The sequence below is a fragment of the Oxyura jamaicensis genome, chromosome 26 (genome assembly GCF_011077185.1).
Source record: "Oxyura jamaicensis isolate SHBP4307 breed ruddy duck chromosome 26, BPBGC_Ojam_1.0, whole genome shotgun sequence".
NCBI classification, from domain to species: domain Eukaryota; kingdom Metazoa; phylum Chordata; class Aves; order Anseriformes; family Anatidae; genus Oxyura; species Oxyura jamaicensis.
In genome coordinates this window covers 1,155,062-1,181,964 of record NC_048918.1, presented here as the reverse complement: position 1 = coordinate 1,181,964, position 26,903 = coordinate 1,155,062, and the positions used below count along the sequence as shown (strand labels likewise).

Below are 26,903 nucleotides of genomic sequence, written 5' to 3'. Positions count from 1 at the left end.
CTGAGCACAGCCCTAATTCGGGGCTGAGGGAAGTGGTGGGCTTGTCATTAGCTTTTTGAACGGGAGCTCTGAGGAGGTTGGAACTGTGCAGAGAGACCTCAAGTCTTTGTAGCTAACAAAGTTTGGAGACTGCGATTGAGCTAAAAGATGACTGGATATAGCCAGGATGCACTTCACAGACTTAATTCCTCATGCAAATACGCACTAAAGGAGCTCTTTCCTCAACTTGCCGGTGATGTCCGTGAGCTCCTAGGTTGCCCAGATCCTCTGGGGCTTTTCCAAGCTCCCGCTCTGCGTCCTCGTAATGTTTGTGCGTGCTCCTGTGCGCTCACAGTTGTGCTGTTTGGGAAGCGGTGTTGTGCTTGGCAGAAACGTCCAGCGTTCTGTGAAATTAAGCAACTATCAACTCATTCGGAGTACTTGAGCAGGCAACAATGGGTACAGAGAGCTAAATGTTTCCTTTTAAGCTCTTTTTCAAAAAGAGCGTTTGAAGGGAAGAGCTGCGCGAGCGTGTATAAATTGTTTTTGTTCTGGGGTGAAGAGCGTTAGTCTAAAGGCTGTGCTACAAACCAAATATTACCTTTTTTGATATCTTCCCCATCTCCTGACCTCCTGCGTTATCCAGCCCCAGCTCTGTGTGACCAGAGCAGGTGGCAAACAGCTCCTGGCCCCACATTTAGTGGTCGGGGGGTCTCAGCCCCCCGCCTGCTGCTGCCTCCTCTGGATGCTGTCCACGGGGTGCTGGCTGGCAGGGCCTCCACGGGGCCCAGGCCCCTTTTATTCAAGAAAAACCCGAACTCACAGCATTCTAAAGGGGGATGACACCTCTCTTTTTCCTTGGCTTCTAGTTCAGCTTCAGCAGGTGCTGAGAGCAGCCCCCCGACCTGGGGCCGTCCCGAAGCACTCACCTCCCTCCTGCCCCCCCAAGGAGCCGCTACCGGGCTCCCCAGGGCCTGAGCTGCTGCCCAGGGAGCCAGGGCTGTGCAGGCACCCCCCCAGCCTGGGGGCAGCCCGAGGGCCCCTCCCAGAAGCCCCCCCGAGGCCGCTTTTTACCGCCCCCCCCCCCGGCGCGGCCCCGGCCCTGCCCTTTGTTCGCCGCCCCCCGCTCGCGCTCCGCCGCTGGCGTAAGCCGCCCTTGCGTAAGTCTGCTATTCACCACCCGGCGTCTGCGCGCTTTGCGTAGAGCCGCTGTCAAAGCGGAGCCATGTGCGCCGGGGGCCGGCTCCTTCCCTCCGCTATTTGCGTAACCGTCAGGGCTCCCCTATAGGGCTTAGGAGCCGCCGCCTTATTCTCGAAGCGCCGCGCCGCGCCGCTGGCGTAAAGGGCCGGTGGCGAGGCGGAGGCGTGGTGGCGGTGTCTGTGGAGCGGAGGGAGGGGGGAAGCGATTCTGGAAGCCGAGCTGCGCCGTCTGCGTAGCGGCCGCGCGGCGAAGCGCCAGGGGGCGGCCGCCGCCACCGCCTCCCTTCCCCGGCCGCTCTGCGCCGTTTGCGTAGCGTGCCCCAAGATGGCGTCGCGGTCGTCGTCGGAGGCGGCGGCGGTGGCCGGAGCGGCGGCGGCGGCGGGGCGGCTGCAAGCGACGGGAGGGATGAGGCGGCCGAAAGGCGGCAGCGAGTAGCGGCCGGCTCCCGGCCCGCGGGAGAAAGAGACAGCCAGAGCGAGAGACTTCTCGGGGAGGCGGGTCCCTGTCCGTACTCTCCCTCCCCCCCCCCCCCGGCCTTCCCCGCCCGCCCCTCACGGGAGCCCCGGCGGCTCCTTCCCGGCCCCTTCAGGCCTCGCCGCGCCCCCGGCCGCCCCCCTCCAGCCCCCGGAGCGGAGGATGATGAAGCTCAAGTCCAACCAGACGCGCACCTACGACGGGGACGGCTACAAGAAGCGGGCGGCCTGCCTGTGCTTCCGCAGCGAGAGCGAGGAGGAGGTGAGGGGCGGAGGGGGGGGGCGGCGGGCAAGGCCCGGGGGGGGCTGGGCCGGGGCAATGGGGGGCGCGGGGGGGGGCTGGGGGCATAGGGGGGGGCTTGGGGAGAAGGGGCAGGGGTAGAGGGGTCAGGGATAGGGGAGCGAGGTGGGGCAGGAGTAAGGGGGTGGGGGGGAGAAGGGGTGAGGATAGAAGGGGCAGGGGTGTGGGGGCAGAAAGGGGGCGGGGTAGGTGCAGGGTTAGGGGAAGAGAAGGGATGGGTAGGGGGCGAGAAGGGACCAGGGTAGAGGGGAAGGGGCAGGGTCGGTGTGTGCTCGGGGCTCGGGATGGGGCTGGGATCCAGCCCGCGAGGTGCGGCTGGATGCCTCGGAGCAGCCTGGTGCAGCACGCTGCCCTCCCGGAGCTGCCCCGCCGTCCCTGCGGAGCGGCAGCAGGGATCTGGTGGAGGAATGTTTGCACGCTGGTGGGAAAACTGGGGGTCTGCCTGCCTCCCCCTGCGTTACTAAACACGAGAAAGCTGCTCAGAATGAAAGCCTACACGTCTTGGGGTGGTGGAGCAGCCTGGTAAGGAGTGTTGTGGCACGGGACGGCGTTTGGCAGTTGACTGGACCAACCACACTGGCAGAACTTCAGTCCAGCACATCACATGAGATAGGAGAGGAAACCTGACCTTGGCTTTATAAAAAGAAACTGGGATAAAAGGGGACTGATGGAGTGCCAGAAGCTGCTGTCCAGAGAGGCCTGGGAGGAAGTGGGAATTAAAGGTAAACTGGTTAGCTAAAGAGCGGCTGCGTTGCTAAGTGCTCCCATTGTCTGCGAAGTTACAAAGAGGAACTTTGCTCAGATGTGCGTTTTTCACAATTCTTTTGTATCCCGGTTTTGACGTGGGCTCGTAGTGCTCGGGACAAACTAGGCTGCAGGTCTTTTTTGCTTCCTAGGGAGTCAGGCGTACCTCGTTTCATTTACTGGCTCCTGAGCGGCAGGGCTGAAGGCTTTGTTCTCCTGATTATCCTATTTGTAGCTACAGGAAATCAGAAGGGAATGCAGACGGTTCGCTGGAGGAAAGGAAATTAGCATACCCTTCAGTTATTATTTAACGTGGCGAAGGAGGCTGAACAAAACCCTTGTAGCTGTGCTGTCATGGTGAAGTGTCAACACTTCAACTCCAAATGATCTGAAATAAATAAACGTATTTAACGCGTTTTGGTGCAGCTTTCGTCGGAGCCGGTCCTTCCCCTGGCTTTCAGGGCGTTTATGGTACTTTGAACTGCCTATGAAGAAGAATGTAATCGCGTTGTGTAATGATACTGGGGCTTATCAGCACGCGTGGTTGAAGGCATCTGAGTTTTCTGATGCAACTTTACACAATTTGTGAGGCAAATGTGGCAATTCCTCTCCAGGATTAGGTGTTTGACCATGTTTGATGACGCTCTGGTTAAGAATACAAATGTAATGTTAACAGCTACCTGATGCAATCGGCTGCTGCCTTGCCGTTGGTCTTGCTTTTACATCTCCTCGGTCTGCAGAGTCCCACGGACTGCAGCTTGCTTCGGGGCTGGGGGCTGCTGTGGGGGCTGGAGACCCAGAGGTTTGTTAACGTGAAAGGTTCACAGTGCTGACCTGAGCTGGATGGAGAAGTAAAAGTAAACTCGTCCGGAGGCACGCTGACTTGGGACGGTTCCTTGCAGCGTAGTTCAAGCTGCTGTTTGGTTAAGGTTGAGATTCTTAAGGCTGTCTTTGTGTCCAAGTTGTGGCTGGCAACGGCGTTCAGTGGATTCCCAGTCTCGTTTAAGCTGATGCAACTTCAGCCTTTGGTTTGTAGGACCTAGAGCAGAAAAGTCCATTTCCAGCTGCAGAAGCAGGAGTCAGGAGCTGGCTGTCTCCGTCACCGTGCCTTGTCGTTTCCACAGGTCCGCTACAGAGGCTGCAAACGCAGCCCTGGCAAACCTCCCGCGTAGCAGGGCAGCGTGGGCTCTCAGCCGGGCGCCCTTATCCCGCTTTAGGTTTGGCCACCCCGGGTGTTTGGCCCTTCCCGTGAGCACGCCGGTGAGCTCAGGTAGCCGCCGCTCCCTCCTGTGACACGAGGGAGCACTGATGGCGCTGGGAGCGGTGCTGTGCGGGATGTCCTTACTTTGAGCTGGCGTTGGCCTCCTGAGGACATCACGCGGTCGTTCGGCGCTGCTTGTGTTTTATTTATGGGATCTGTGTGTTTAACGGAGAGCTGAAGGTGCGCCGGGCGCTCCTGGCTCGGTGCCTGCTTCCCTCGCTGGTCGCAAAATGGAATTGTTCAAGAAATGCACTTGGGAAAGCTGTTATCAAACCCATAGGTACCAGGCTGGGCTCGTTGTGCAGAGCTGCGCTTCATCTTAGGCCGAGGAGCCACGTCAGTCGTGCTCGTGTCAATAATTTAAATCAGCAGGGAGGAAACCTTGATTTTATTATTTTTTCCTAATCATTTTTAGCTCAGTTCTCATTTGCTGGTGTTTATTTATTTATTGCTGCTTGCGCTTTTTCAATAACTGGAAACGTGTCATCAGTCCACGTTCAGTTATACACTTCAACTCTGAAAATACGCTTTTACTCTGAAAATCTTACCGTTTTTCGTTTCCTCTTGGAAAATAAAACTTTGGTGCCAGTGATAGTATTCAGTATGGATTGCTTCTATTTCAATGGAAATTGAGATCTATTTAAAGGGTTTCTCCAGGCAGGGAAAAAAAAAAAAAAAAAAAAACAGAACTAAAATATGTTGGTTAAAGATCTCTTAAACTGCTTTTAAATAAATAAATAAAGGCCCAAGGCCTTCTGATCAATAATGCAAAGTTGTAGTGCTGGAGTGTGATTGTTTGGAGGCTGGGCTGATTCTGGTTACGGCTTCTTGTAAGGGCTTAAGAGACGGTAGCTGTTATCTCTTGCTTTTCTCCTTCCCTTCCCACTGTGATTTTTTAAAAACCAAGTTTTTCTCTTTTTTTTTGAGCCCCTAATTAGTTCCTAATTAACCAATCTCGGCAATGAACAAGAAGAAATGAGAGGAATTCTGTTTACACCTACAGAGGAGGCTGCTTGTTTTTAGGCGCTTACCCCTTAGCTCTTTGGTTCGCAGGTTTCATTTTCTGTAAAGTCTTGGCGATAAATGGGGGTTGTTAGAACAGCATGGCTTTCGTTAGGCATTGTATTTGCAAAAAAAAGAGGCTTAGCACAATAATTCCCTGCTTCTTTTTTAGTTAAGTGACTTATTTTTTCCACACGCTGCTTGAGGATGCACGCTTCCTCTGTACTGGGTTCGAAGCTCCCACTCCTGGACACGAAAGCAGCCCTGGAACGTTTCTGGAAGACCAAACGTTGGGTGAAAAGCTGCCTTTGTTACGTAGTCCTTTAAAAAGCAGCAAAGGGAGAATTCATTTGAGCACCAATATAAAATGGGGTAAAAAAAAAATGCATTTCTTAATGGGGCTGCATGGAAAATCCGTATCTGTGGTAAACAGCGGGGCACCCCGGAGGGGTCTCCTTGGGCAGGAGGGAGGACGAGGGAATCACCAGGATGAACTCCCAGAACCTGGCGGCAGCAGAGCCCCAGGACTCCGCCGCTTTCAGCTTCTCAGCTGGAGTAACCCCCCGGGATGTTTGCTGCCTCTGGGAAAGCAGAGGAGGGGAGCGTGCAGATCAGGAGCTCCCAGGTGTGCTGTTCTCTCTGAAATCAGCCCTTGTGAGGTCGGCGCCTCTCAGTATCGCTCTGAGGGCGTTGTTTTTAAATAACACGAGTTTCTTTCTGTGTAGACCAGCTGTTTCAATGAGGAAGGGTTCCAGAACATTTACTGATGCCGTACTATTCCGAAGCAGATGGAAGCCTGCTTACCGGCAGCGTCTCTGGGCTCTATTTGAGCAGGACTGAAAGGAGCTGTTTGCTTTAAGTCCCGCGCTGGTGGAGCTACAGGTTGAAGCACGCCTGCATTGTGTCTGGTGAAAGGACAAGCTGCTCGTTAGCAACTGGTATTTTTCAAAGACTTCTGGAGGAAATGCTTCAAGAAGAATAGCGTCCAGGGTTGGTTGTCCTTTTTTTCAGTCGTGAATGAGGTCTAAATTAAGATGGGAACACCGTGCTTTCACACGGCGTCTGGTCAGCGCTCTGGCTCCGTGGTTTTCCGCGTGTGCCAAGCCAGCGCCGTCACCAAAAGATGTGGTTTGCAGCCCCGCACCGACCCCAGCTGGGGGAAGTAATCGGCATGCGCACTAACCTCTAACCTTTTTTCCTTCTTGCTTCTCCTGGGCCAGCTCTACACCAAACTGGGGTAGCACAGCAGTTCTCCAAGCCGAATTGTAGGCTGTGGTGGTGGTCGCTCGGTGTTCCTCTGCCATCCTTTGTGCTTTGCGTCGATATAAAAGTATTGTTAGCTGCAACCACTTGGAGTACGTTGCTGCCTGGAAGTAAAGGCAGCTCAGCACCGTACGATCATCGAGCTGTCCGTGGAACACAGCCGCAGAGCCCCCGTTCCAACGGCTCAGCGTGACTCTTTACCTTCCCTCCAGCTACACAAAAGGTTTGTGGCTGAAAGCAGATAAAGGTCTCCCTGTCTGTTGCTGACACGTTACCACATCCCCAGTAGGATATAGGCCAGTTTAGAAATAGTTCTCTTGTTTGTGCCTCTCCTGCCCCGCTCTGCTCTGCTGGTAGCTGGTTTTCTCCAAGGCCAAGAGTTGAAACTTCTGCAAAACCGAGCTTTCATCTAAACAGTGGTCTCTGGCTTTTCACACTGGAAGCCTTCATGAGCAATTTGACGAGCAACTCCGTGCTCTCTTCTACTTTGCCAAAGTACAACAGGATGAAAATTGTTAAATTTTCCACTTATCTTGCTGGAAGCTCTGTAAGCTGTTGTGAAACTGAGAACTGAGTCAGTCTTCATTCTGTTGCAACTGAAGGAAAGGGGTAAACATGGAAAGGGACCCCTCAACCCACGCGTTTGCTGAGAAGGACCCAGGAGCAGCAGCACTTGTGGCGCTTGTCTCTTCTCCTACCAGTCCCCTGAAATCCCCTTTGTCTCCGAGCCTCTTCCTGTCTGACCAGAGGCCGCAGCTCTTCCCTGCCTCTCTCTCCTCGTCCTGCTGTGCCGCCACCCCTGTTATGCTCAGGATCAGTTCTGGGCCGTGGCTCGTCGCGCTGCCCTGGCTGCAGAGCCACGTACAGGCGGCTGGGGCTGCTCCCGAAGGGCTGGGTGGTCGCGGGGTGGGGGAAACTTTCCCTTCGGCAAAAGGAAGATGCGTCATGTGCTGGGGTTTTATCACTGTGCTGTTTGGTTCTGTTTTGAAATCAGGAGACTCGTCTTAATGCTGGGCCTCTGTGGCGGGGCCTCCCGGAACAATTGGGATAGGACAAAATGAGGAAACTCGCAGCTCTACCTTATAAATAGACATCAGCGTTCAGGTGCCGTGCGTACCGCCCCGTAACTGGGAAGCAGGGAGTCGGTTTCGTTATCCCGCGGCTCTTTTTCACTCCAGCTGGGCGGCTGCACAGCCCGCTCACGGTTCTTCCCCGCGCGGTGCGTGTGTCAGGGTTTGTGTCTGTAGCTCCCTGTGGGGCAGTGCCCAGTGCACACTGACTCTTTGTTCTCAGAATCTTCACGTTAACGTGTCAAATCCAGAGGGATGCAATTACCTACTGGGTAGATTTGTTAAAAAAAAAGATAATTCAGATGGTTCGTGTCATTTTCACTCCCGTCCACTTGGGCAGTTACTTTTTCTTGTGTGAATAACGTAATGCTGTTCTGTGTGGAATTAACTACTTACATTTGAAAAGCTTCCTGAGGCTGTGGGGGCTGTAGGGTGTTGGTAGGCTGTGTTTTATGAGCAGGGCTTGTTAAGCAAACCAGTCGGTGTGCACATGGGCAGCTGCTGACGTGCAGCCATTCGGCCTGTGCAAAAAAAAAAAACAATCCTCCCTTCATTTTCCTTAGGAAAAAAATAAAAAAGACGGTTCAAAAGCTAGCATTCCTCTGGGAGAAGTCTGCCTGGAAGAGTTGTGCAAGAGCTCCGTGGTGCCCGGAGGGGTGTCGGCAGGCGCCGGTAGGTTATCGGGGGGGGCTCTGCCTGGGAGTGCCGCGTTATCAGCCCTGCGCTGCCGAGGCGAGCGGCGCTGTGCAGGCGTTTCAGCTGCTTGCTGCCCCTCGTCCCCCTGAAAGCACGTCGCAGAGGAGTTGTGTGGCGTAGCTGGGATGCAGGGAAAGGACTCTGGGTTGTCCTGCTTCGGTGGGGGTTAGCAGGCGCTCTACGGTTACAAGAAACGTGTAGTAACGGTAATGTGACCCGTGGCATTTTGAAGCCGGCACAGCAGCGCAGCGCAGGATGATTTATTATTGTTATTCTAAGAAGTGGCCTAAAAACCAACGGGATTTTCTTTATTTTTCATCTTGGTTATAACTCTGTAGGTGTGATCCAAGCACTTGAAATGACCTGAACCTCTTCCAGTTCACCTCTTCCTCCTTTTTCAAGGCTCAGGCTTTCCTTTTGTCGAGATCCTTGGCGTGAACAATTTCCTCCTTGGGCTTTCTGTCATTAATTTGCTGCCTCTGTTTTCCCGATACGACGTTGTAAGTCACATCTCATCCTGCCACAGAGCAAGGTGTGGGTGCCTGTGGAAGAATAACCTTTGCCTAAGAAAACGTGTACTGCTGAGGACTGGCAGTGCTCCTGCAGGAACGTGCTTTTCCCGTTACGCTCAGGACAGGCTTTTTCAGTGGCTGGAGGTTTTTCAGTCCTGCTTGTGCTGGCCGGAGACGTCGCCGTGTTTAAAGCTGGCTCCAACCTGCTGCCCGCTGTGTGCTCGGTGCTGCGGGGCGATGTGCTAACTTGGTGACGTGCCCCGAATAGCAAGAGGGAGGCAGAAGCCGTCCCGCAAACCTGGCGCCCTCCTTGGCGCGCTCCTTTGGGCTGCCCTGCGCCGGGAGCTGGGCGAAACGCGGGGGTTATGGTGGCGTGAGCGGGGGCTGTGTTTCTGCCAGCTAAATGGGAGGCGGTGGGCTTTGCGTGGCTTTGGGTGCCCCTCTCCTCCTCCTCCTCCTCCTCCTCCTCCTCCTCCTCCTCGTGCGCTGGGTTTGTCAGCCTTGTGTTCGTAGCGTTTCAAGGCGGTTTGATGTGGCCAGCCCCTGGCTCTGCAGTAAATACACCTCGGGATTGGGAGAGCGCTTACAACTTGGGGTAAAGCGTCGGAGGTCGTTGTTATGCCGGACACACAGAGCTGTACCGGCTGCAGTGTCCTGGCTGGGCAGAGGACAAGTCGGAGCGTCGCTAGCACAGCTGAGCTCCGAACTGCGGCACGCAGAGCCTCCTGTTCCACCGAAACTTTCAGACAAAGGCAGATTGTATGGGCAGAAGTCACCGAAGTCAGCCTCCTTTTCCTCCAGTCTCACTAAAGCGTGGCACAAGCGTGGTGGGCGCTTTCTTGCAGCCGCTGCCCTGATAAATAACGCGTGAAGTGAGTCTGAAACATCAGGGGCTTTGTACGTGGCACACGGCACGAACAGGGGGGAAACATGGAAGGAGGCGCAGAGGCAGCGTGGGTAGCCGGGAGCTGTAAGCTGGGATCTGGCAGCAGAGCGGTGCCGGGCCAAAGAGCCAGTCTTTAACATCTCGTCTGCTGCCTCGCACGGGGCAGGGCTGCCAGGCTGATGGGCCGGGGCTGGGAGCGTCCCTTCCTGGAGGACGGGAAGGTAGACGGCTCATTTTCTAATAACACTGGAGGCCAGCTCCTAATAACCTCGCAGCTCTTCCAGGCTTTGCCGTAACGTGCAGCCTCTTTCTAGGAATCGTGCTGCCTACAACATCGCCGCTGTTGTTTTATTTACGGGAGGTTGCTGTTGTTTAAATCGAGCATCGCAGGGAAGAAGCCAGGACTCCCTCTGTCCCTGCGCTGTGCGCTGAGAGGGAATCCTCTGCCTTGCCTTGCTTGCCAGGCTTTGGCTTTCCGTTCCTTCTGGAAGACAATGTGATGTGGAGAGAGAAAGGTGTCCGCAGTGAAGTTGTGGTAAGGTCAGCGTCGTGTGCCAGGAGCTCGCGGGTTTATGCCGGTGTCAGTGTCGGTTCCCCTTTCCCATGGCTCTTCGGGCTCCACATGGGGATCCGGCAGCTTTAGGTGCCTCGGCTGCTCTCCTGCCTCCTCCTGGGAATAGCCTGGGGTGGGTTTTGGTTCTCTGAGTGCCTCCTGCTTTGGAGGTTGTTTACTGTTAGGGCTGCAGTTCGGGAGCCCCCGCTGTAGGCTTCAAACGATGCTTATTTTTCTAACCTCTCTCGTATTTCATTGATTGTGTCTGAGAGCTACTTCTGGGCTGCCGTGCGCCTTGCCAAAGAGGCTTGTGTTGCTCATTTCCCTACTTTGAAATGACATAATTGTCTTTCAAATCCTGGAAAACAGAACTTGGCTGGGCGACGTGATACCTGCAGATGCTTTCCCACCAAGACTGGGCTCCAAAACCTGCCCCCGAGATCTCGGAGCCAAGAGCCTCAGCCCCCATCGTAAAGACAGTTGTGTAGCAAGAATAAAACAGAAATGGAAACCTGCCTTTGCGTTTTGCCTTGAATTAAACCAAAAGTCTAGGTTGTATCCTCTCAAAGGCGCCCGTGGGCAGCTCTCCAAGTCTTCCTTGAGCGGCGAGGGGACCCTTGGTGTCTTCTGCAGGGTGAGGGAGAAGCAGACGTGAATGCTGGGCTCCAAAAAGGGGCAGCTGCATGTTGCTGCAGCTTCACGTTGCCGCAGCTCCGGTGTTGGAGGCTGCCAGGCAGGACAGAGGTTGCGTTGCCCGAGGTGAGGGGCGCAGATGACCGGGCTGCGCCTCAAAGATTAAATTTGTACAAGTCCAGTTCTGAGCAATCTGGTGCTTTCCTCTCTGCTTTAAGGAGATGTCAGAGGTAAGTAACATGCACTCTTTTTTGTGACTGCTGTGATTAAATAAAATCTCTTTGTTGCTCTATAGACAGGCGAACGGTTTCATGTAATAAAGAAATTCACCAGCGAAAATTGAGGTACCAGGGGTGTGAGGTGCCGGCAGATAGCCTTTAAAGGCTGTTGGGTTTATGCTGAGAACTGTCACGGAGCAGGCTCAGTCTAACCGAGCAGTTGACTGATGTTCTTGTAGCGTTGTGTAAGTGAAGGGGTAGCTGCATTCTCTGTCTTGTCTTTTGGGTGGAAATGAGAGAAGGATTCCGACCCTTTTACGGCAGGAACACAAACTCGCATCACTCTCCTGCGAGGGAGCAGCCCCTGCTCCGCTGGGGTCTCCTCCTGGCCAGGTACGTGGCGTTCCCCCCAGCTACGGGGGGAAGGCCTGCGCTGAGGATTTCTCTTGGAAGCAGCGTTCAGGCTCCAAACACGGATGGCTTTCAGCAGCTCTCTGGGTTTGGGGCTGTCTGTAAGATCTTACAACCCAAAGCCGCGGTTCAAGTGACCTTTTGCTGGGCGCCTTTGAATGCGCTGTGGCTCCTGGGACTGGGGACGTTTTTAGATGTGGGGGCTCGGAGTACAGCAGTGTCTCACCCTCCTGGTGAACCAGCTCCCTTTGTCTTGGGGGAGCTCATTGGTAGCAATATCCTGTTTAAAGCTGTTTGAAAAGAATGACCTTGTAGGGCATGTTTCCTGCTCTCTCTTGATGGGATTTCCTTTTTATTAAACAGGAAATAGTCTGATTACATAAAAGTGTGAGAATGACAGGTTTTTCCTTCCCAGCGAGGGTTGTTCATGCTAATTCTATTTAGAAAATGCTCAACTGCCAGACCAGCCGAAGTTAATTTACTTTGCCTAAAACTGTTTACACCTCAGAGTTCCTACTAGTGTGTGGGTGAAGCATTGTCTTAGCCCGAACAATCCAGCAGGCTTTCCTTTAGAAGTCTTTGTACGGCCATTCCCTCAGCAGATACTTTTTCTCACAAGTGGAAGGTGGCAGGAGTTCAACGCCGTGACCTGTGCCCTGCTGGTGTGCGGGGAGCTGCTTCTGCATCTCTGCTCCTTTTTTTTTCCCCTTTTCCTTTGAGCTGGGGCTGTGCACTGAAACCAGAAAGTGCACCCGCGGGTCCTCCTTACCCCACAGGAAGGCGTCTGCTTGAAATGTCTGTTCCTGTTCTTTTAGCTTTGTCCCCAGAATCACCTCCTCCCCTGGAGGTAGGAATTCCAGTCCGAGCTCTTCCGTGCGTGGTACTGGTGATGAGTCCGGATGAAGTCAAAAAAGGACGGTAACGTGATGGGAACAGACGCCGGGGGAAGACGGCCCAGGCCAGCCGCACGCCCTGCGTGCTGAGCCTGCAGTGGCCGTGGAATCGCAGAATATCCAACTAGGAAGGGACCCGCAAGGGTCATCGAGTCCCAGCCCTGCGTCCCCACAGCTGACAAAGCAGAGGTGGTTGCTGCTGGGCGCCTCGGAGCCCCAGAATCGCTGAGGATGAGTGAGGGTGCGCTGCCTGTGTAGGCTGCTGCTGGTCTGCGTGCGCTGGGCGTCTGGGGAAAAGGAATTCTGCCTTCCCTTGAAGGCCAACACCATGGGACGTTCGTATAACGTGGGTGCTGTTCCGTCACGTTACACGACCTGCGTGCGACATGAGCCAGAGCAGGGGCAGCTGAGCAGCTCCTTTAGGAGGCTGCAGGACGAAGGTTGCCCGTTGGGCGGAACTCATTTCTGGTGTGCGTTCTGGTTGCCTTCAGTCAGCATTGGGTAGCGCTCGGGGATTGAAAGGGGATCGTTTAATAAATGCTGCTGCTTCACGTCTTGCAGGATGGAGATGTGGGTTCCGACTGAAGAGGAGGCTTTGAGGCGTTATAATTCGTAGGATCCACAGAAGGCTGCTGATTAGAGGCCTTCTGCCAGCTGAGAACCCCCCAGTTTAGTTCCAGGCTTAGGAAAGGTTAGACCGGCAGTTGCCAAAACGTTTGTTGTGACCCCTCTTTGATTTCTGCCTTCAGCTTTGCTGCTCCTGGTTGGAGAGCTGCTGCCTGGAGCCTGCAGCTGATCCCGGTTCTCCTCAGCCCTGCCCCAGCCCGTTGGCCACCCTCATCCCCGGGCCCCTAAAAATGAAATCACTTTGAGGGGGTCAGCTGGCAGACGAGAATTTCCAGAAGAGAAAAATCCCGTGAAACTCTGAAATCTCAGGCTTGTTTCTGCCTCAGACGCGTAATTCTGAATTCTGTAGGTAGATTTCTTCTTGGTAATTAGCGTAAATCTTTTCCTATGCTCCTGGTAAATCGACATTTACACAGTAAAGCCTGGGACTTCAGTGCCTCGCGCAGTTTAACTTTGAGATGTCTGATTGAAGCTCTTACAGCTGGCCTGTCACCTAATTGGACTGGTATGTTGGAAAGTTGCTGGAGCAAGTTGCTTTGGCTCGGAGCTTTGTGCCAGTGAAATGCTGCAGTATAGCATGATGACTCTAATGAACAAGCTTTGTCTGGAGAGCTGGAAAACAATATTAGTTTTGTTTTTAGTTTCCATCTCTGCTCGTGGATGTACTGCAAGTAAGTTGAATAAGCACGGTGCCTCGGTGTTCTTTGGGAAAAGCTTCATCCAGTTGAGCTTGTTAGCTAGCTTTTGTTTCCACAAGACAGCAAGGAAGTTGGATAAGACAAAAAGAGAACCGTACAGAGCAGGATTACGTTGGGATAAAGTGTTTCAAGAAAGATCCCACAAAGAATGCTTATGAAAGATGACTACTGTGAAAATGGTCGAACGTGGTTGAATCATTTTCCTGGTGAAAAACCAGCCCGTCCATCCCTGCAGCTCTTTGGTAGGGCTTTTAGGTGGTTTTAGTTAAACTGAGATTTTGCTTAAACGTCCCCTTGGACAACCTCATCCAAACCCCAAGTAACCAAGTGCTGGCCCCGGGGCTGACCGAGCTCCTCGGGGCCTGCTACAAAAGAAGGGGCAGGCGGGGAAGTTGAAAACCTCGCTAAAACCATTCCGTGTCGGTTTTTAGTGGGTGGGTACCTGCCCTGTGTGTGTCATCAATGTCACCGCAGAGGTAAGCGAGGCCAAAGGTCCTGATAAAGGTAAATCAAGGAACTTCTGCGGAGGGTGGAGGTGCTGAGCAGCTTCTGGGCCGTCTCGCGGTGGTGCACGGCGTGTGTCCCCGGCTGTCAGGGCTGCGTGCTGACTGTGGGCACGGCAGCAGGCTCTGGCAGCGTGCGCCTTGTGGTGCTGGATCACATAGCAAACTGTTGGTTTGGTATGCAGAGGCTTAATTTATTCTTCAGTGCTCGAGAGCGACGAGAGGGTAATGGCTGAAATAATTGGGAGTGCTGGAGTGCCTTGTAGTCATTGCTCACGCGGCCTGCACAGCTGCCTGCGAGGGGTAGAGAAATTGCCTTGGGAAGAGCAGAGCATTTCCCGGGACTCGCGCTGGATTGGAGGTGTGAGAGGTTCAAAGACGCCTCTTCTCCTTCAGCTGGGCTCTGAACAGGAGCATTGCCGGGCGTTCATCCATCAGCTGTGCTCTGCTCTCCGCAGGTGCTGCTGGTAAGCAGCAGTCGTCACCCGGATCGATGGATTGTCCCTGGGGGCGGCATGGAGCCCGAGGAGGAGCCCAACGTGGCCGCGGTGCGAGAGGTCTGTGAAGAGGTAAGGACTGGGCGCTCTGGGAACATTCTCGGCACTCCAGCGGGTTTTCAGGAGGTGGAGAGAAATACAGGGTCGTTGGTGATACCCACGCTGTGCGTGGGAGGGAAACCAGAGTCCTACACACAGATAGCGTAGGAATGTAATGAGGGCTCTCCTTTGGCATCAGCTGCTCCTCGCCTGATACCTTTAACTGAAAATGGGTAAAATGAAGCTCTAAACTTTCGATACACACAACGATATTCTCTGTTTTGTTACCTTTCTGTGAAGTACGCTTTCTTAAAAGAACTTGGGAAAAAAAAGCTTTGCTTTTGTGGAGCTGATAATTAGGTATAAAGTAGAAGCAAGCCCTTAGGAGGCACCGCAGACACCCCCCGTGTAGGGATGTCAGTAAGTTTGGGTTTGTTGTATATTTTGAGTTCTCTGTGAATACCAGAAATTGATTGCAGAAGTTACCGTAAGCAACAATTTCTGATGTGTTCGTGGTCTTGTTTTTGAACTGGAGCTGTTCCAGAGAGGGGTCAGCTAGCAGCACACGTTGAACTGTACGGAGGTGTGCTTTGCTTGCAAAGCTGGAAGAACAGTTTCTTTTTAAGGATTTTCAAGTCAGCAAATGGCAGCTGGTTATGCTGTATGTAAAATTGGTCTTTAGAACTGAATATTGCTGAATGGGAGAGATGCGTGGATTCAGAAACAGTTAAATGGTTACGTATGGACAGCCAAGGAGGTTCCTGGGTACCTAAGGAAGGATTAAAATGCTTTCAAGAGGGTTACAAATCTTGGTGCTGTAGAACAGAAGAGCGAATTGATGGGACTTGGAGGGAAGCTCCCCAGTAGTTTCTCTGTTTGTCTTGTCTGTGAAGTTCCCCCCACAAAGTACTCGGCAATACCTGTCGCTTTCTCACAACGTTTGATATTTGGCCTTAATGTGGCAGCTCCCGAGCTGCGTGGTTCTCTTTGGATGCTTTTATCCCGCAGTTTATCAGAGGGCTGCGGAGCGATGCAGCGACTTTCTTTTTTTAGGTCTCGCTAGTCCCGTGGATTGCTGCTTGCAAATCGTGTTTGCAGCTTGTAGGACAGCTCTGGCTTTTTTAGTAACTCAGTAATCCAGCCCAAGTGAGTTTAACCAGAACAACAGAAGTGTTTTAATTACGATATTTAATTGATTACAACCTAATCATTATTAATAATTAAATTACTTGCTGCAGAAGTCAAAGGTTCATTCGGGAGATGCGTGGCTTCGCCTTTCACATCCCTAAAATAAATCTGTACCGACCCTCCCTTTCTCAGGCAGCGCGGAGCTTGGAAGCGTTGCTCTCTTTCCATGACAGCTCAGTGGCTGAAAGGAAGCCTTGGCATGGACTCAATCTGCAGCGCAGAAACTGGTTTGGGCTGGCTGAGATAATCCCCTCTCACTCAGCTGGTGTTCCCTCGCTCACGTGGACTGGTGCCGAATGAGAATGTAATTCAAACTGTGGCAGCCTGGCAGGGTTGAGTCATTCCCAGCGAAGCACCGCTCTGCTCCAATGCCGCTCCACAACCTGTGAGCGGCTCCAGAGGCGGCAGGACTACCAGAGCCCCTCAGCTCGTCGTGTTGGATGTGAGTGCAGGGCGGGAGTCTGCAACAGAGCTATCAAAGCCGATCACGATAACAGCTTTCCAACAAGGGGCCTGCAGAAGAGCAGCCTGTCGCGTATAAAATTACCCGAGCTCTCCTGCGGCTGACACAGGTGGAAAACAGGGGCCAGCTTTTATTTGTGCACGGCCTTCCTCAAATGTGTTTGTGTTCCAGGACGCCGCTCGTGCTGCGTCCACCAAATTAGAAGTGTATCAGCCGCCGGCGAGCTGTTTACTGTAAAATGTAGCTGAGGAATGTGCGTGCAGGGGGGGAATGTTTGCTGTGCTGCAGCTGTGCTGCTGCAAAGGACTCGTGGACTCGTGCACCCAGTTTCCCAGCTCGTGCCGTTGATCTGGCAGGGCAGCGTTTTTAGGAGGCTGCTTGCTGGGCAACTGGTGTGCGTGCTAGCTGGAGCCTGCCGGTGTGAATTGGGCTGTTAATCCTTGCCCATCCTTTCCCGTGGATGTAGGCTTTTTCGGGGAGGTTGCAGCTGAGGCTGCTTTCCCTGTAGATTTGAGCTCTGAGCTCCTCTCCCGGGACAGGTACGGCTGGTGGTCGCAGGGAGGCACCAGCTTAGCTGAGCAGATGGGTTCTGCTGCTTGTGTTGGGAGAGAGAAAATCCCGTCCCCCGTGCCTGTGACCACACAGGAACTTTTATGCTAGAAGAAGGTGGCTCTTGTGCTGACCAAAGCTGTGGAAGAAGTTTGCAGACTTTGTTTCTCTGCCTTTGGTACGCCCGTTCCATTTTAATACGAGCCAGTTGGAGGAGCTGGAAGGACTCGTTCCCCTTTCAGTTGCTTGTGGTCTTTGAAGATGACAATAGGCTGGCTTTTCTCAATCCATTCTTTCTGCGTGGTATGCATTTTCTTTTTTAAAACACGCTTCCCCCAACCTAAGAACTTTAACTTCTGCATTCACTCTTTTAATTCCATCCTGTATGCGTTTGAGCTTATCCGTGCGATCGCTGGAGCGATCGTCACCCAAAGGAATCCGCCTTTTTCCCTCCCCTGGGTTTTCAGGGTTTTGGTATTGCTGAGCTGAAGATTCAGTGTTAATTCTGAGCGGAACCCGCGATCCCTGTGTCCCAGTTTGTTAGTCCTTGTCCTAGTTTGAGCCGGCCCTTAGCTACGTTAATCTCTAGCAGCAGATGTATTAAAGCAGACAGGTACCAACGCTTGTCACGCTCGCCATTGTCCGCATGAAATGCGAAGTGACTGAGGGCCTGAGCCTTCTTTCAACGCAGCAGTAGACGAGCACGCTGGCTCTGAATGAGAGCAGTGTTTTCGGAGGAAAACTGCTCATTTCTGACAAGTTGTTGAAAAATGAGGTAACCAGTCCTACACGGCCGCAGTCGCCAGGTACGTTGTAAGGTGCTAGAAAAATGAAGTGGCCTTTTAAAACAACACTTCAGGCCACGGTAGTACATTTTTCTTCATTCTTGGATTTTTTTGCTGTTGCGTTCTCTCCCCAGAATTAATCTCACGTTGGGAGTAAGGCTTTTCATGGGTGTGAGGAACATGCTTTAGGAAGAGATGCCTTAAATTAAACTTATTACAGAGCGACTTTGAAGGAAGCCTCCACGTTCATCTGTTAAACCCAACGGCATTTAATTTTGCACTTCTAGCATCTTTCACATCCTGACCTTTTAAATCCTTAGCAAATGTCAAGTTCTATAAAACTACGGGCGTGTTAGTCATGCTTTCTTCATGGGAACCAGAAGCCAGATCAGTTGTGCCTCATCTGTGATCAAACAGGCAATTGATGCCTGTATCGGAGGCAGTCCATCGTGCCAGCACGTTGATCCGGTCGCTAGGCAGTGCTTTTCCTCTTCATGTGTTCTATAAATGATCTGTTCCGCTTCATGTGCTTTGGGTGTGAGGTAGGGTATGAATAATGACACCTTTCAGTGCTAGGGAAGAAGGAAAAGGAAGAAGGAAAGAGAGGAAGCCCCAGATCTCTTATTTTGGGGGAAACACCACGCCAGGGACCAGGAATGAATGGATGACTGAGCGGATTGCTTTAAACTCTTTGTAGATTCAGGAATGTTCGGTGCAAGCAGACCGAGTTCACTGCCTGCTGCCCTGTGTGCTCGGACCTGGAGAACGAGCGTGGTGTTTGGGAGCTCTTGGGCCTGTTAGGATACCTCGTAAATGTGAGAGAATGGATTGGTTGCATTGCAGGAAAGGGTTCGGTGAGTAAGCGTAGCCCTCTCTGAGGCACGAGGAAGAAATTTTGCCGAGCTGCTGTGCAGTGGGTGTCCTCAGGACTTGTCTCAGCTAGCAGTCGTCCCGGGTGGGATTTACTGCCTTCAGTGCTGCAAGTGTCAGAGCAAGGATTGGGGTGTTTTACCGCAGTCCTCTTGCCCAGCAGTAATCTGTAGTAGATGCAGGCTTTGAGCCTAATAGAGCAAAGTAAAATAGCTGAAATTCCAACCCACATTTTCCCTAGCTCAGATGGAAGGAAATAAAAGCTGTCCCTAGGAACAGATGGTGTTGCTGCAGGCTGCTTTTTGCATCTGACCCGAACTTATTTTCAGCTTTGAAACCTGAACCTGCTGTTCTTGGATGTCTTCAGCAATTTTTCTTTATTAAAACAAGTTGTTCCACGAGCAGCAGAACTAGTAAAGCTTCATTTCCTCTAGGTTTTTGTTCCTTGTCCCGAAAGCCCAGCCCTCCCCTCGGGGTGTGCGGCAGCGGTTTGAAGTCGGGCGCTGTTTTGGGGCAGCTGGGTGTTGCTGACACTCGCACGCTCTTGCTAAGCCTGCCTCTCCTTCCAGTTCGGGGCACATTACGCATTGGAGGCCGATTCGGGTCTGCTGTGTGCTCGGAGCAGGGAATATGAAGCTGCCTTTGTGAGCTCTGTCTCCTTTGAGGAGCGTGCCTCTTCCCGGGGATGCCGTTGTGCGGTTTATTCGCTGTATTCTCGCACCTCCAGGTGGAAGGCTTGCTGCTGGTGCCTTCCTGCCCCTCCGAGGACACGCGTGGATCCTGAGGATGGCAGCGCAGGCTCCGTGTGCGCTACTTCCAATGCGTGATGGGGGAACGAGTGCCCAAAGAAACTGTGCTGCTTCTGCCAGGCACGTCAGGGCAGAGGATTCCCGATGCGTTTACTACCGAGGAGAAATTCCAGAGTCATCTGGTGCAAATTAAGACTCAGATCCGGCTCCAGTCCTGGATGAGCCTCTGACTGTACATCCAACTTTCCAAGAAAATGCTCCTCCTGCAGCAAGGGAAGGTGCTGAGGGGTGGCCCGTAGAGAAGCGACAGCTTGGGAGCATGCTCCAAGAGCAGTTGTGCTGGTCGTTATCTGGCTGGCTTTGGTGATAACAGCCACAGCTATTAACTCCCATATCTTGGGCAGCTTTGTTAGAAACTAGTGGGAGACTGGGTTCTACTTCGTGTTCTCTTGGCCCCTTGAAACAAGGCCATGGCTGTACGGCTGGCCTTGTGTGTGCGAATTACGTGCTGGATCAAAACCGGTGTGTAACTCCTCCCAGGCTGGAGGTGTCCTCTAGGTTGTGAAGACTCACGGTACCGGTAAGATTGGGTTCTAGAGCCGCCGGGCTGGAGGATTTAATGGTTGACGTGCTTCTGTCACGGCCAACCTGAAGGTGGTTGGAATCAATCCACTTAGGCTGCTGCTTGCTGCTGCGTGTGGCAAGTTCATAGATGAAGGCAACCTTGGCACTTCTCTCAGTTATAATAATAACTGGGTGTGATTTGTCCTACAGCACGTTTGTCTCGGAATCACTGTTTGTGCCTTTTTGGGCAAATACAGCCAGGCAGAATGGAGGAGGAGGATTGTGGTTTGCAGACAGCGTTATTTTGCTCACCTCTCGGCTTGACCAGCAACCGAGGAAGGGCTCCTCCTGCCTGTATTAGTTCAAGCACGCTTTTAGAGCCGGGAATAAGCTGCTTGGGATGCTGGTCATGCAGTATTGCTGCTTCGTTTCCAGGCTGGGTAGCTGCCTGGAGATAAATTTGTTTCTAGAAGTTTGCTAAACCATCCCAACATCGCTGGCTTTTGGTTCAGTGCCTCTACGGGTGAGGAGGGGGAGCGGTAATTCAATAGCCTTCAGGAGCAAGTAGAGAAAACGGGCTTATTTACCTAAAACAGCTGATGGCACTTCACTTTTTCATATATTCCTGTACGTATGTTGAGAAGGTGGAAGCCCTGCTTTCCTTGTTACTGCTAGCTGGCTGATAGGACTGCCTTTCTATTAAAAAAAAAAGCCACCGTTGGAGATTGCTTAAGGAGTTTTGTTCTTTGAATGAAATTCTTTTGCAGCATTTGCTGTCCAGCTCACTTCTGCGAGAGATCAGTCCGGGTTAGCAGCGGCAGCTCTGCAGATGAGGTGAAATCGCTCGTCTGCAAAGGTCAGAACCTGTTATCTGCCCCGGCCACGCTGCTGTGCGCGCACACGCGGGCGTTGACCTTCATGGAATTGCTCTTTGACTCCAGAAATAGCCCGGTGGTTAATAGGCAGCGGCCCACCTATGGGCTGACCAGGACGTCCGAAGTACCGGTGAGACGACGCATTTTGCATCCAAAAAACAACAGAAAAGGTTCGGCTGAAAAGCTGCTTCTGGAAGGGGCGGTCAGGGAGCGCCTTGCGGGGAGGATTTGGGTTCCGGGGGTGCCGGTAGCAGTGGGAGCTCCAAAGGCCTTGCCTCTCTTGGGGCGGCTCTGCCACCAGCTGTTGTGAGAAGCAAGAGCGATGTGCGCTCCGGCAGCGTCATTCTGCTATCTGTGCTTATTTAGCAGGAGCCCACCTAGCCTGTAGCTAATAAAAGCCCTCCCTTTCTGGAAGCACGGGGCTGTACAGCGGCTGCTTAGCAGCTGAACAAGCAGAAAGCAGCATCTCAGCTGCTTAGGACACAGAATTGTATCAAGTATGTAGCTCCCCTCACCCAAACGCCTTTATTAAAGGAAAGGAAAAGCCTGACATGCTCAGGTCTGTATTCCCATGCTGCAGGAGCACTGCTTTCCTGAGCTGCTCAGGATGTGTTCCAGCTGCCGAAGATGGCAGTGAATTTACCTTCCAGACGTGGCCGGGTTGTGTGCCAGGCTGCGTGCGTTGCTTCAGACCAAGTAAGTCATGGAGCAAACTGTCATCTTCTCCGGAGCACGCGAGCTCCAACCATTTACAGCCGTAAAAAGAAGGGAATGTAAATTATTGGAAAAGAAAGGAGGGGTCTGGGGGCAGGACAGCGGGCTGGCGTTTTGTGTTCATGCATGAGGCAGGCACCAGAGCACAGAGGAGCGAAGCAGCCCTTCAGGGTAGCGACCGAGCCACAGCCATGCACGGATGTCTAAAAAGTGGCAGCAAATCAGAGGAGGGCAGGTACTCGGTAGTAGTCAAACAGGAGACAGAGCTGCTGCTTAGATCTCCTCTTCATTTGTCTGTGATTCAGAAGCCTCCCTTCGATGGGTAGCTGCGTTGTGCGGTGTGTCAGAACGAGTCCTGTTCCTGTGGGGGAGGTCACGTTACGGCTTTTCAGGTGTTTTATGTTTGCGTTAGTTTGCTCACGGGGAAGGAGGACGCCCCTGAAAATCCTCAAAGCTGTCACGTCGCTTTGGTAGCGTAAGGGGATGTCCTGTGCGTGCTCCGAAGTTCTTTCCTTGAGCTGCAACTTCACACAGGTAGAACTGCCTAACAGCAAAGCAAATTCTATCCACGCGTAGACGAGCCTTAGAGGAGATGGAGGTAGCTGAGGTTATGTTGTTAACTCGTAAGGAAACCAAACAAACTTTTTTTTCCTCCAGACTGGGTCCAGAATGGTTCAAATCCAAAAAAAGAGAAATCCTGTGAATGCCTGCGTGGTTAGGGCTCGCCATGCATTTGTCGTTTCTCCTGTGACCGTGTTGTTCTCAGGTTAACTGAATTGCAGCGTTTGCTTCCTGTCCTGAAGGAACCGCTCCTGCACAGCAAACGAGGAAATCGGTACCGAGCTGTCGCTAAAGCCTTTCTTTTCTCTCTTTGAACTCTCCCTAGGCTGGAGTGAAAGGGACGTTAGGAAGATTAGTGGGAATTTTTGAGGTAAGTTTCAGATGTGGTTGGGGTTGTGAAGTTTTCATGTATAAAATCCTCTTGGAGGAAAGTCACTGCCCGCTGTGAAGTAAGCTAGGTAACTGGTGTGAGGAAGAGCTTCAAACTCCTTGCTTAAATAAAAACGTGCTGATCTCTGCAGTGGCACTGATCATCTGCAGGTTCTTTAGAGTTACTAGTGGCAATCCAGTGCACCAGCGAATATTTCCAGAGCCTTCATACCTTCCTGGCTGCCAAAAAAAAAGCCACCCACCAGGTGGGGATCAGCGGCTCTCAATTTTTTAGCACCTGCAGTAGCCAGTTACCAAACTGGCCTCTGCAATTTGGAGAGAGGTGTAGGTGTGTGCTGCTGTTAGGAGCGCAGTAACACCTGAGTGCTGGTCAGGTGCATCCTCAAGGGGCACCGGGCCCTTTGAGCGCTCTTCGCAGCGGTTATCTCACTGTTCCAGTTGGGTAAAACAGATAAACAAAAAAATCCCTGTGCTTTTTTTCCAGCCGAGGAACTGATTTGTAGCCATACCCATCTAGCAAATACTGTCTTGCAGATTAGGAGCTGGGCTTCCTGGCTGCAACCCTACTGTGTTCAGACCAGTCCTTTAAAATGCACCATTTGGAGTAGCTAAGAACTAATTGTACGGGAAGGGAAACCTCTCTCCAGGCGTGGCAGCATCACAGCTCAGTAGGCAGCCCAGCCTGTAGTCAGTGCCCCACGTGCCATCGCCTTGTCCCTTGTGTCGTTATCCTGTCCGCTTTGCCTTCCAGAATCGGGACAGGAAACACAGGACATATGTTTACGTACTTATTGTCACAGAAGTATTGGAAGACTGGGAGGACTCTGTCAATATCGGTAAGTCCTTCGTGCTCGCTAGCATCGACTGGCTCGATGCGGACGAAACGCCAGCGTGGCGTCCTGCTGGGAGCTGGGGTCCTTGCGACAGTGGTCGAGAGGAGCTGCAGTACCGTGTCCTCTGGCTGCCTGGGGAAAAAGCTGGGGTCAAAGCGCTGCCTTCAGCCTGTGGCCCGGGAGAAGTCACTGCAGCTGTACCGCTGCCTCTACAGCAGTTTTGGGTTTACTTCTTGCACGGTAAGATCCTAGGCGCCTGAAGAGCTGTCCTTTCTAAAGCTAGGAGAAAATGTGGGCCGTGTGGATTAATCATTCCCTGTTCTCTTCTTGAAATGTTTGCATTTAAATCAGATCCCGAAATGAAAACGAAGCCATTGTTCCACACAGGGTTTGTTGATAGCACTGCAGCACCTGTACCCTTACTTTCCTCGGGCTGAGTTCAGAAATGGTTTTACTGACAGTAAGAAGGGAGCGCTGTCTGCTGACAGTGAAGCCACGTGGAAATTGTTGGAAGTCGGGTGGTGGTTGGTGCGTGTTGTCGTGGCTTGTCCTAAAACGAGTATCTGGCTTGAACAGGAATGGCCGAAGTGGGGAAAAGAGGATTTTTTATTGTAAATCAAGAAATGCAATACCAGTCTGATGGGGCAGCGGACGTACTGCTCCAAACAGATACCTGTCACGGGGATAAAGGAGCCTTTGATGCGGTGTTTGGAGTGGGCGGCCCTCGAGATCACGGAACAGAGAGAATTTCCTAGTGCCTTCTGAGCTGCTGCTCTGTTACAGACCGAAGCGGTTCTTGCAGCACTAGCGCACGTGGCGCTGATCGAAAGCTCATCAACGTAGAGGAGATAACGATTTTGTTGCATCTACTGATTGTTCTTTCTACCCGCAGGAAGGAAAAGGGAATGGTTTAAGATAGAAGATGCCATAAAAGTTCTGCAGTATCATAAACCGGTGCAGGCCTCCTATTTTGAAACCTTGAGGCAAGGTTGTTTGGCAAACAACGGCACTCCAGTCATGACCACGACGTACTCTGAGAGCTCCGTGTCTGACATCAGATGACTGAAGACGTCCCTAGGAGAGAGATTTTTCAAACCAGACTGAAACGTGGATTTCCCTCCCCCCTCCCCTTTTTCACATGCCTCCTCTATCAAACAAGGCATGGGCAGCAGTCTGTGGCAGAGCAAGTGTTAAGAGTGCTGCAATTTAGTGCAAGGTGGGATTTTTTTTTTTTTGTTGGCTTTTTTGCTTTTTGGATATGTATTTTGTAAAATACATTTTGTGCATGAAGTGCCCCTTTCCCGTTACACCGCTTCCATGGCCTGGTGAGTGAGGCTGCCAATTTTGCCTCTGCCTTGTGTTCTGAAGTGTCCCGTTTGTGTCATCCCAGCCATAGCCACTTTTTTTTTTTTTTTTATTAATTAAAAGACTTCAAATGTGAGATCAGCTCTTTAAGTCTTAGTCTGTACTGTAAGGTGCTGTTCAGACCCGCGTGGTGGTCACTTTCAGCGCATATGTATAAACTTTTTTTTAGGTGGAGAATCTAACGTTTTAATTTTGCGGGAATTTTTTTAATCCTGGTCTGCTTCTGAAAAGAAAGGTTCATAATTAATCTGTTTGCCTTTTGTTCTGTTTTTTTTAAAAAAATACACGTTCTGTGACAGTGCTATTGGCTGGGCCAGTTTACTCCTCATTCAGTATCCCCCGATGTAGTGCAGTGACACTTGAAGTTGAGGGCAGAGTTTTGGTCACCTGCAGACATCCCTGCTGCTCAGCCGCTTCTCCTACAGCTTCCGCCAATGTTTCTGCTTCTTACATCAGAGTGAAACAAACGGAGGTGGTCTTTTAACACTCGGCCAAAAATAGCCTCAGAAACGCTACGACAGAAAATGAATTTAATTGTCTGTGGTAGGAATCAGGGATTCGGAGCGGGCTCAAAGTCTGACAAACTGGAGCGTCGATCACCAATGCTGTTCTGCTGATCCTGCTGCGTTCTGCTGATGTCTCTTCTTGTCCACATGCCTTATACCGTGCTGAACTGGATATTGTAACTTGTGCTAAAGCATCGGATTGTACTCGCTGGGTGTTACTGCACGAACCCTTGGCTGGATAACCGTGTGTATTCCTGAGAAAGGAGCCATGGGGGGGGGGAAATGCAGGTGTCCGCTCTCTTGTCCTGTGGTTCTGCAGCACTTCCAGCTGCACCGTGGAGCGTGCTCAGAATGTTTAAGCTCTCCCTCCGTGAAAGGTACAGCTGACTCCCGAGCAGAATTGCTAGCTGGAGAAGTGCACCGGTCAGTAGGATAGTTCCCCTGATGCGTTGGCACACTTCACTTTCGTTTTGTTCTGTTTTTATCGATGTAAGTTTCATGCTGTCTTGATTTGCCAACAGTGTTGTCTAGTTGAGAAATAAAATGGGAAGGGTTGGGGCTGGGGGGTGGGTTGGGACAGGTACAAGTTTTGGGAGGGGCATTAATTAATCCCTGGCTTGGGACAAGAAGTAGTTGCTGGATTCAGTAACTTCTCCTTTGTCAGAGCATAGCCAAGATGTGAAATTAAATCTGCAGTACTCTCTTTTTTTCCTTCTTTATTTAACAAAAAGATATTCTAATAAATACTCACTGTTCCGGAGTTTTTCTCTCTTCCCAAGAAGCGCTTAACATGAAAATCTGATAGAAATATCCATGGAGCCTGGGACGAGGGGGAATGGTATCCTTGCTGTTTTGGCAAGAGGCTGTTCGTTTTAAGATCCTATTCTGTTCCTGTTCTTGTTCTCCCTGCTTTCAGCGGTGTGGAGTAGCCAGGCCAAAAGCAGTGCCAGCGATTGCTGACATGAAAAACCGTGCATAAGAAAAAGCTGGGAGGCATTATTCAAGAAGTAGCTTGAAACGGAGCGCCTGGAATCGAGCCTAAATTACACCAGTTGAGTTCACTTCAACTTAGAGACGAATGTACAATACTTCCTCACCCTGTGCTGATCGCTCTGAACCAAACTTTGAAAAGGGCTTGAGTATATCGTACCTGCAAGCGTGCGAGAAATTCAGACAGTCCGCTGTCACCGAGCCGCGAGTGGTAGCTAACAGCCATCTACTGCCTTCGACTGAGTTTTTGTCTTTTCTGTACAGGTTAGGATGTTGGAAATGCTTTGCAACAAAACAGCTGGTACTCCCGAAAGAGTAACTGCAGTTTTAATATCAATAGCATGCACACTTTTTTTTTTGTTTTTAAACTAAAAAAAAAAAAAAAATGTTTTTACAGGGCTGTTAAACTGACAATTTAGGGTAGAATATTGTTAATGACTTGCTAATGGCTTATTTGTTTGGGTCGGAAAAATAAATTGTGCCAAGAAAGTGTTCTAATGTGGCATGAATTGACGCTGTTAACATCGAGTGACTGAGGTTATGCCTCCTTCGCTGGAAAGAGCTCCTGGGTAGGAGCAGTTTTTACACAACAGATGTGGAGTTGGGAACGGCCTCCGTCCTGTTCCACCGCAGTCTGCCTGCAGCACCCCAGTTCCTGGCTTCCTCAGCATCTGAGGTTCTGTAGCAACCGAGAGCGCTGCACGCTAGGGCGATTTTACCCAGATTGTGCTGGTTTGGTTTGGGCCCGGCCAACAGCCCGCCTTCGGTAGTGACGGGAGGGCTCTGGTTCCGCAGTAGCGACTGGCGCTGCTTGCTGAGACCCCCCCGAGTTCGTGGCCTCCTGCTCAAAGCCAGCAGTGCGAGAGCTGTGGGGTCGGGCTCAGGCTTCCCGCGGCGCTACAGCGGCTGGCCTTATTCCTTGAACCGAGCGTTACGGTGTGGCTCAGCTCCTGCTCATGAATAATATCCTTTGGCTTTCAGCGTAGCAGCGATCCTGCTCGGTCCTGGCGTGTTTTAGGCGGTGTCTAACCAGAGCAGAGC

General features: G+C 51.9%; 1 protein-coding gene across 1 annotated transcript; it reads left to right on the top strand.

Annotated features, from left to right (window-relative positions):
• Positions 1-1,399: 1,399 nt before the first annotated feature.
• NUDT3 (nudix hydrolase 3) lies at positions 1,400-26,354 on the top strand. The gene is made up of 5 exons (XM_035347125.1): positions 1,400-1,915; positions 14,383-14,493; positions 22,104-22,148; positions 22,920-23,004; positions 23,894-26,354. The coding sequence occupies exons 1-5, from the start codon at positions 1,817-1,819 to the stop codon at positions 24,061-24,063; spliced, it is 510 nt and encodes a 169-aa protein (XP_035203016.1). The 5' UTR covers positions 1,400-1,816; the 3' UTR covers positions 24,064-26,354.
• The last annotated feature ends 549 nt before the right edge of the window (positions 26,355-26,903 follow it).

Bases quoted from the DNA above. Each gene is read 5' to 3' on its own strand.
- NUDT3 (XM_035347125.1), top strand. From the start codon at position 1,817: ATGATGAAGCTCAAGTCCAACCAGACGCGCACCTACGACGGGGACGGC. The intron at 14,494-22,103 runs GTAAGGACTGGG...AACTCTCCCTAG, and splicing joins TGCGAGAGGTCTGTGAAGAG to GCTGGAGTGAAAGGGACGTT. The intron at 23,005-23,893 runs GTAAGTCCTTCG...TTCTACCCGCAG, and splicing joins GGAGGACTCTGTCAATATCG to GAAGGAAAAGGGAATGGTTT.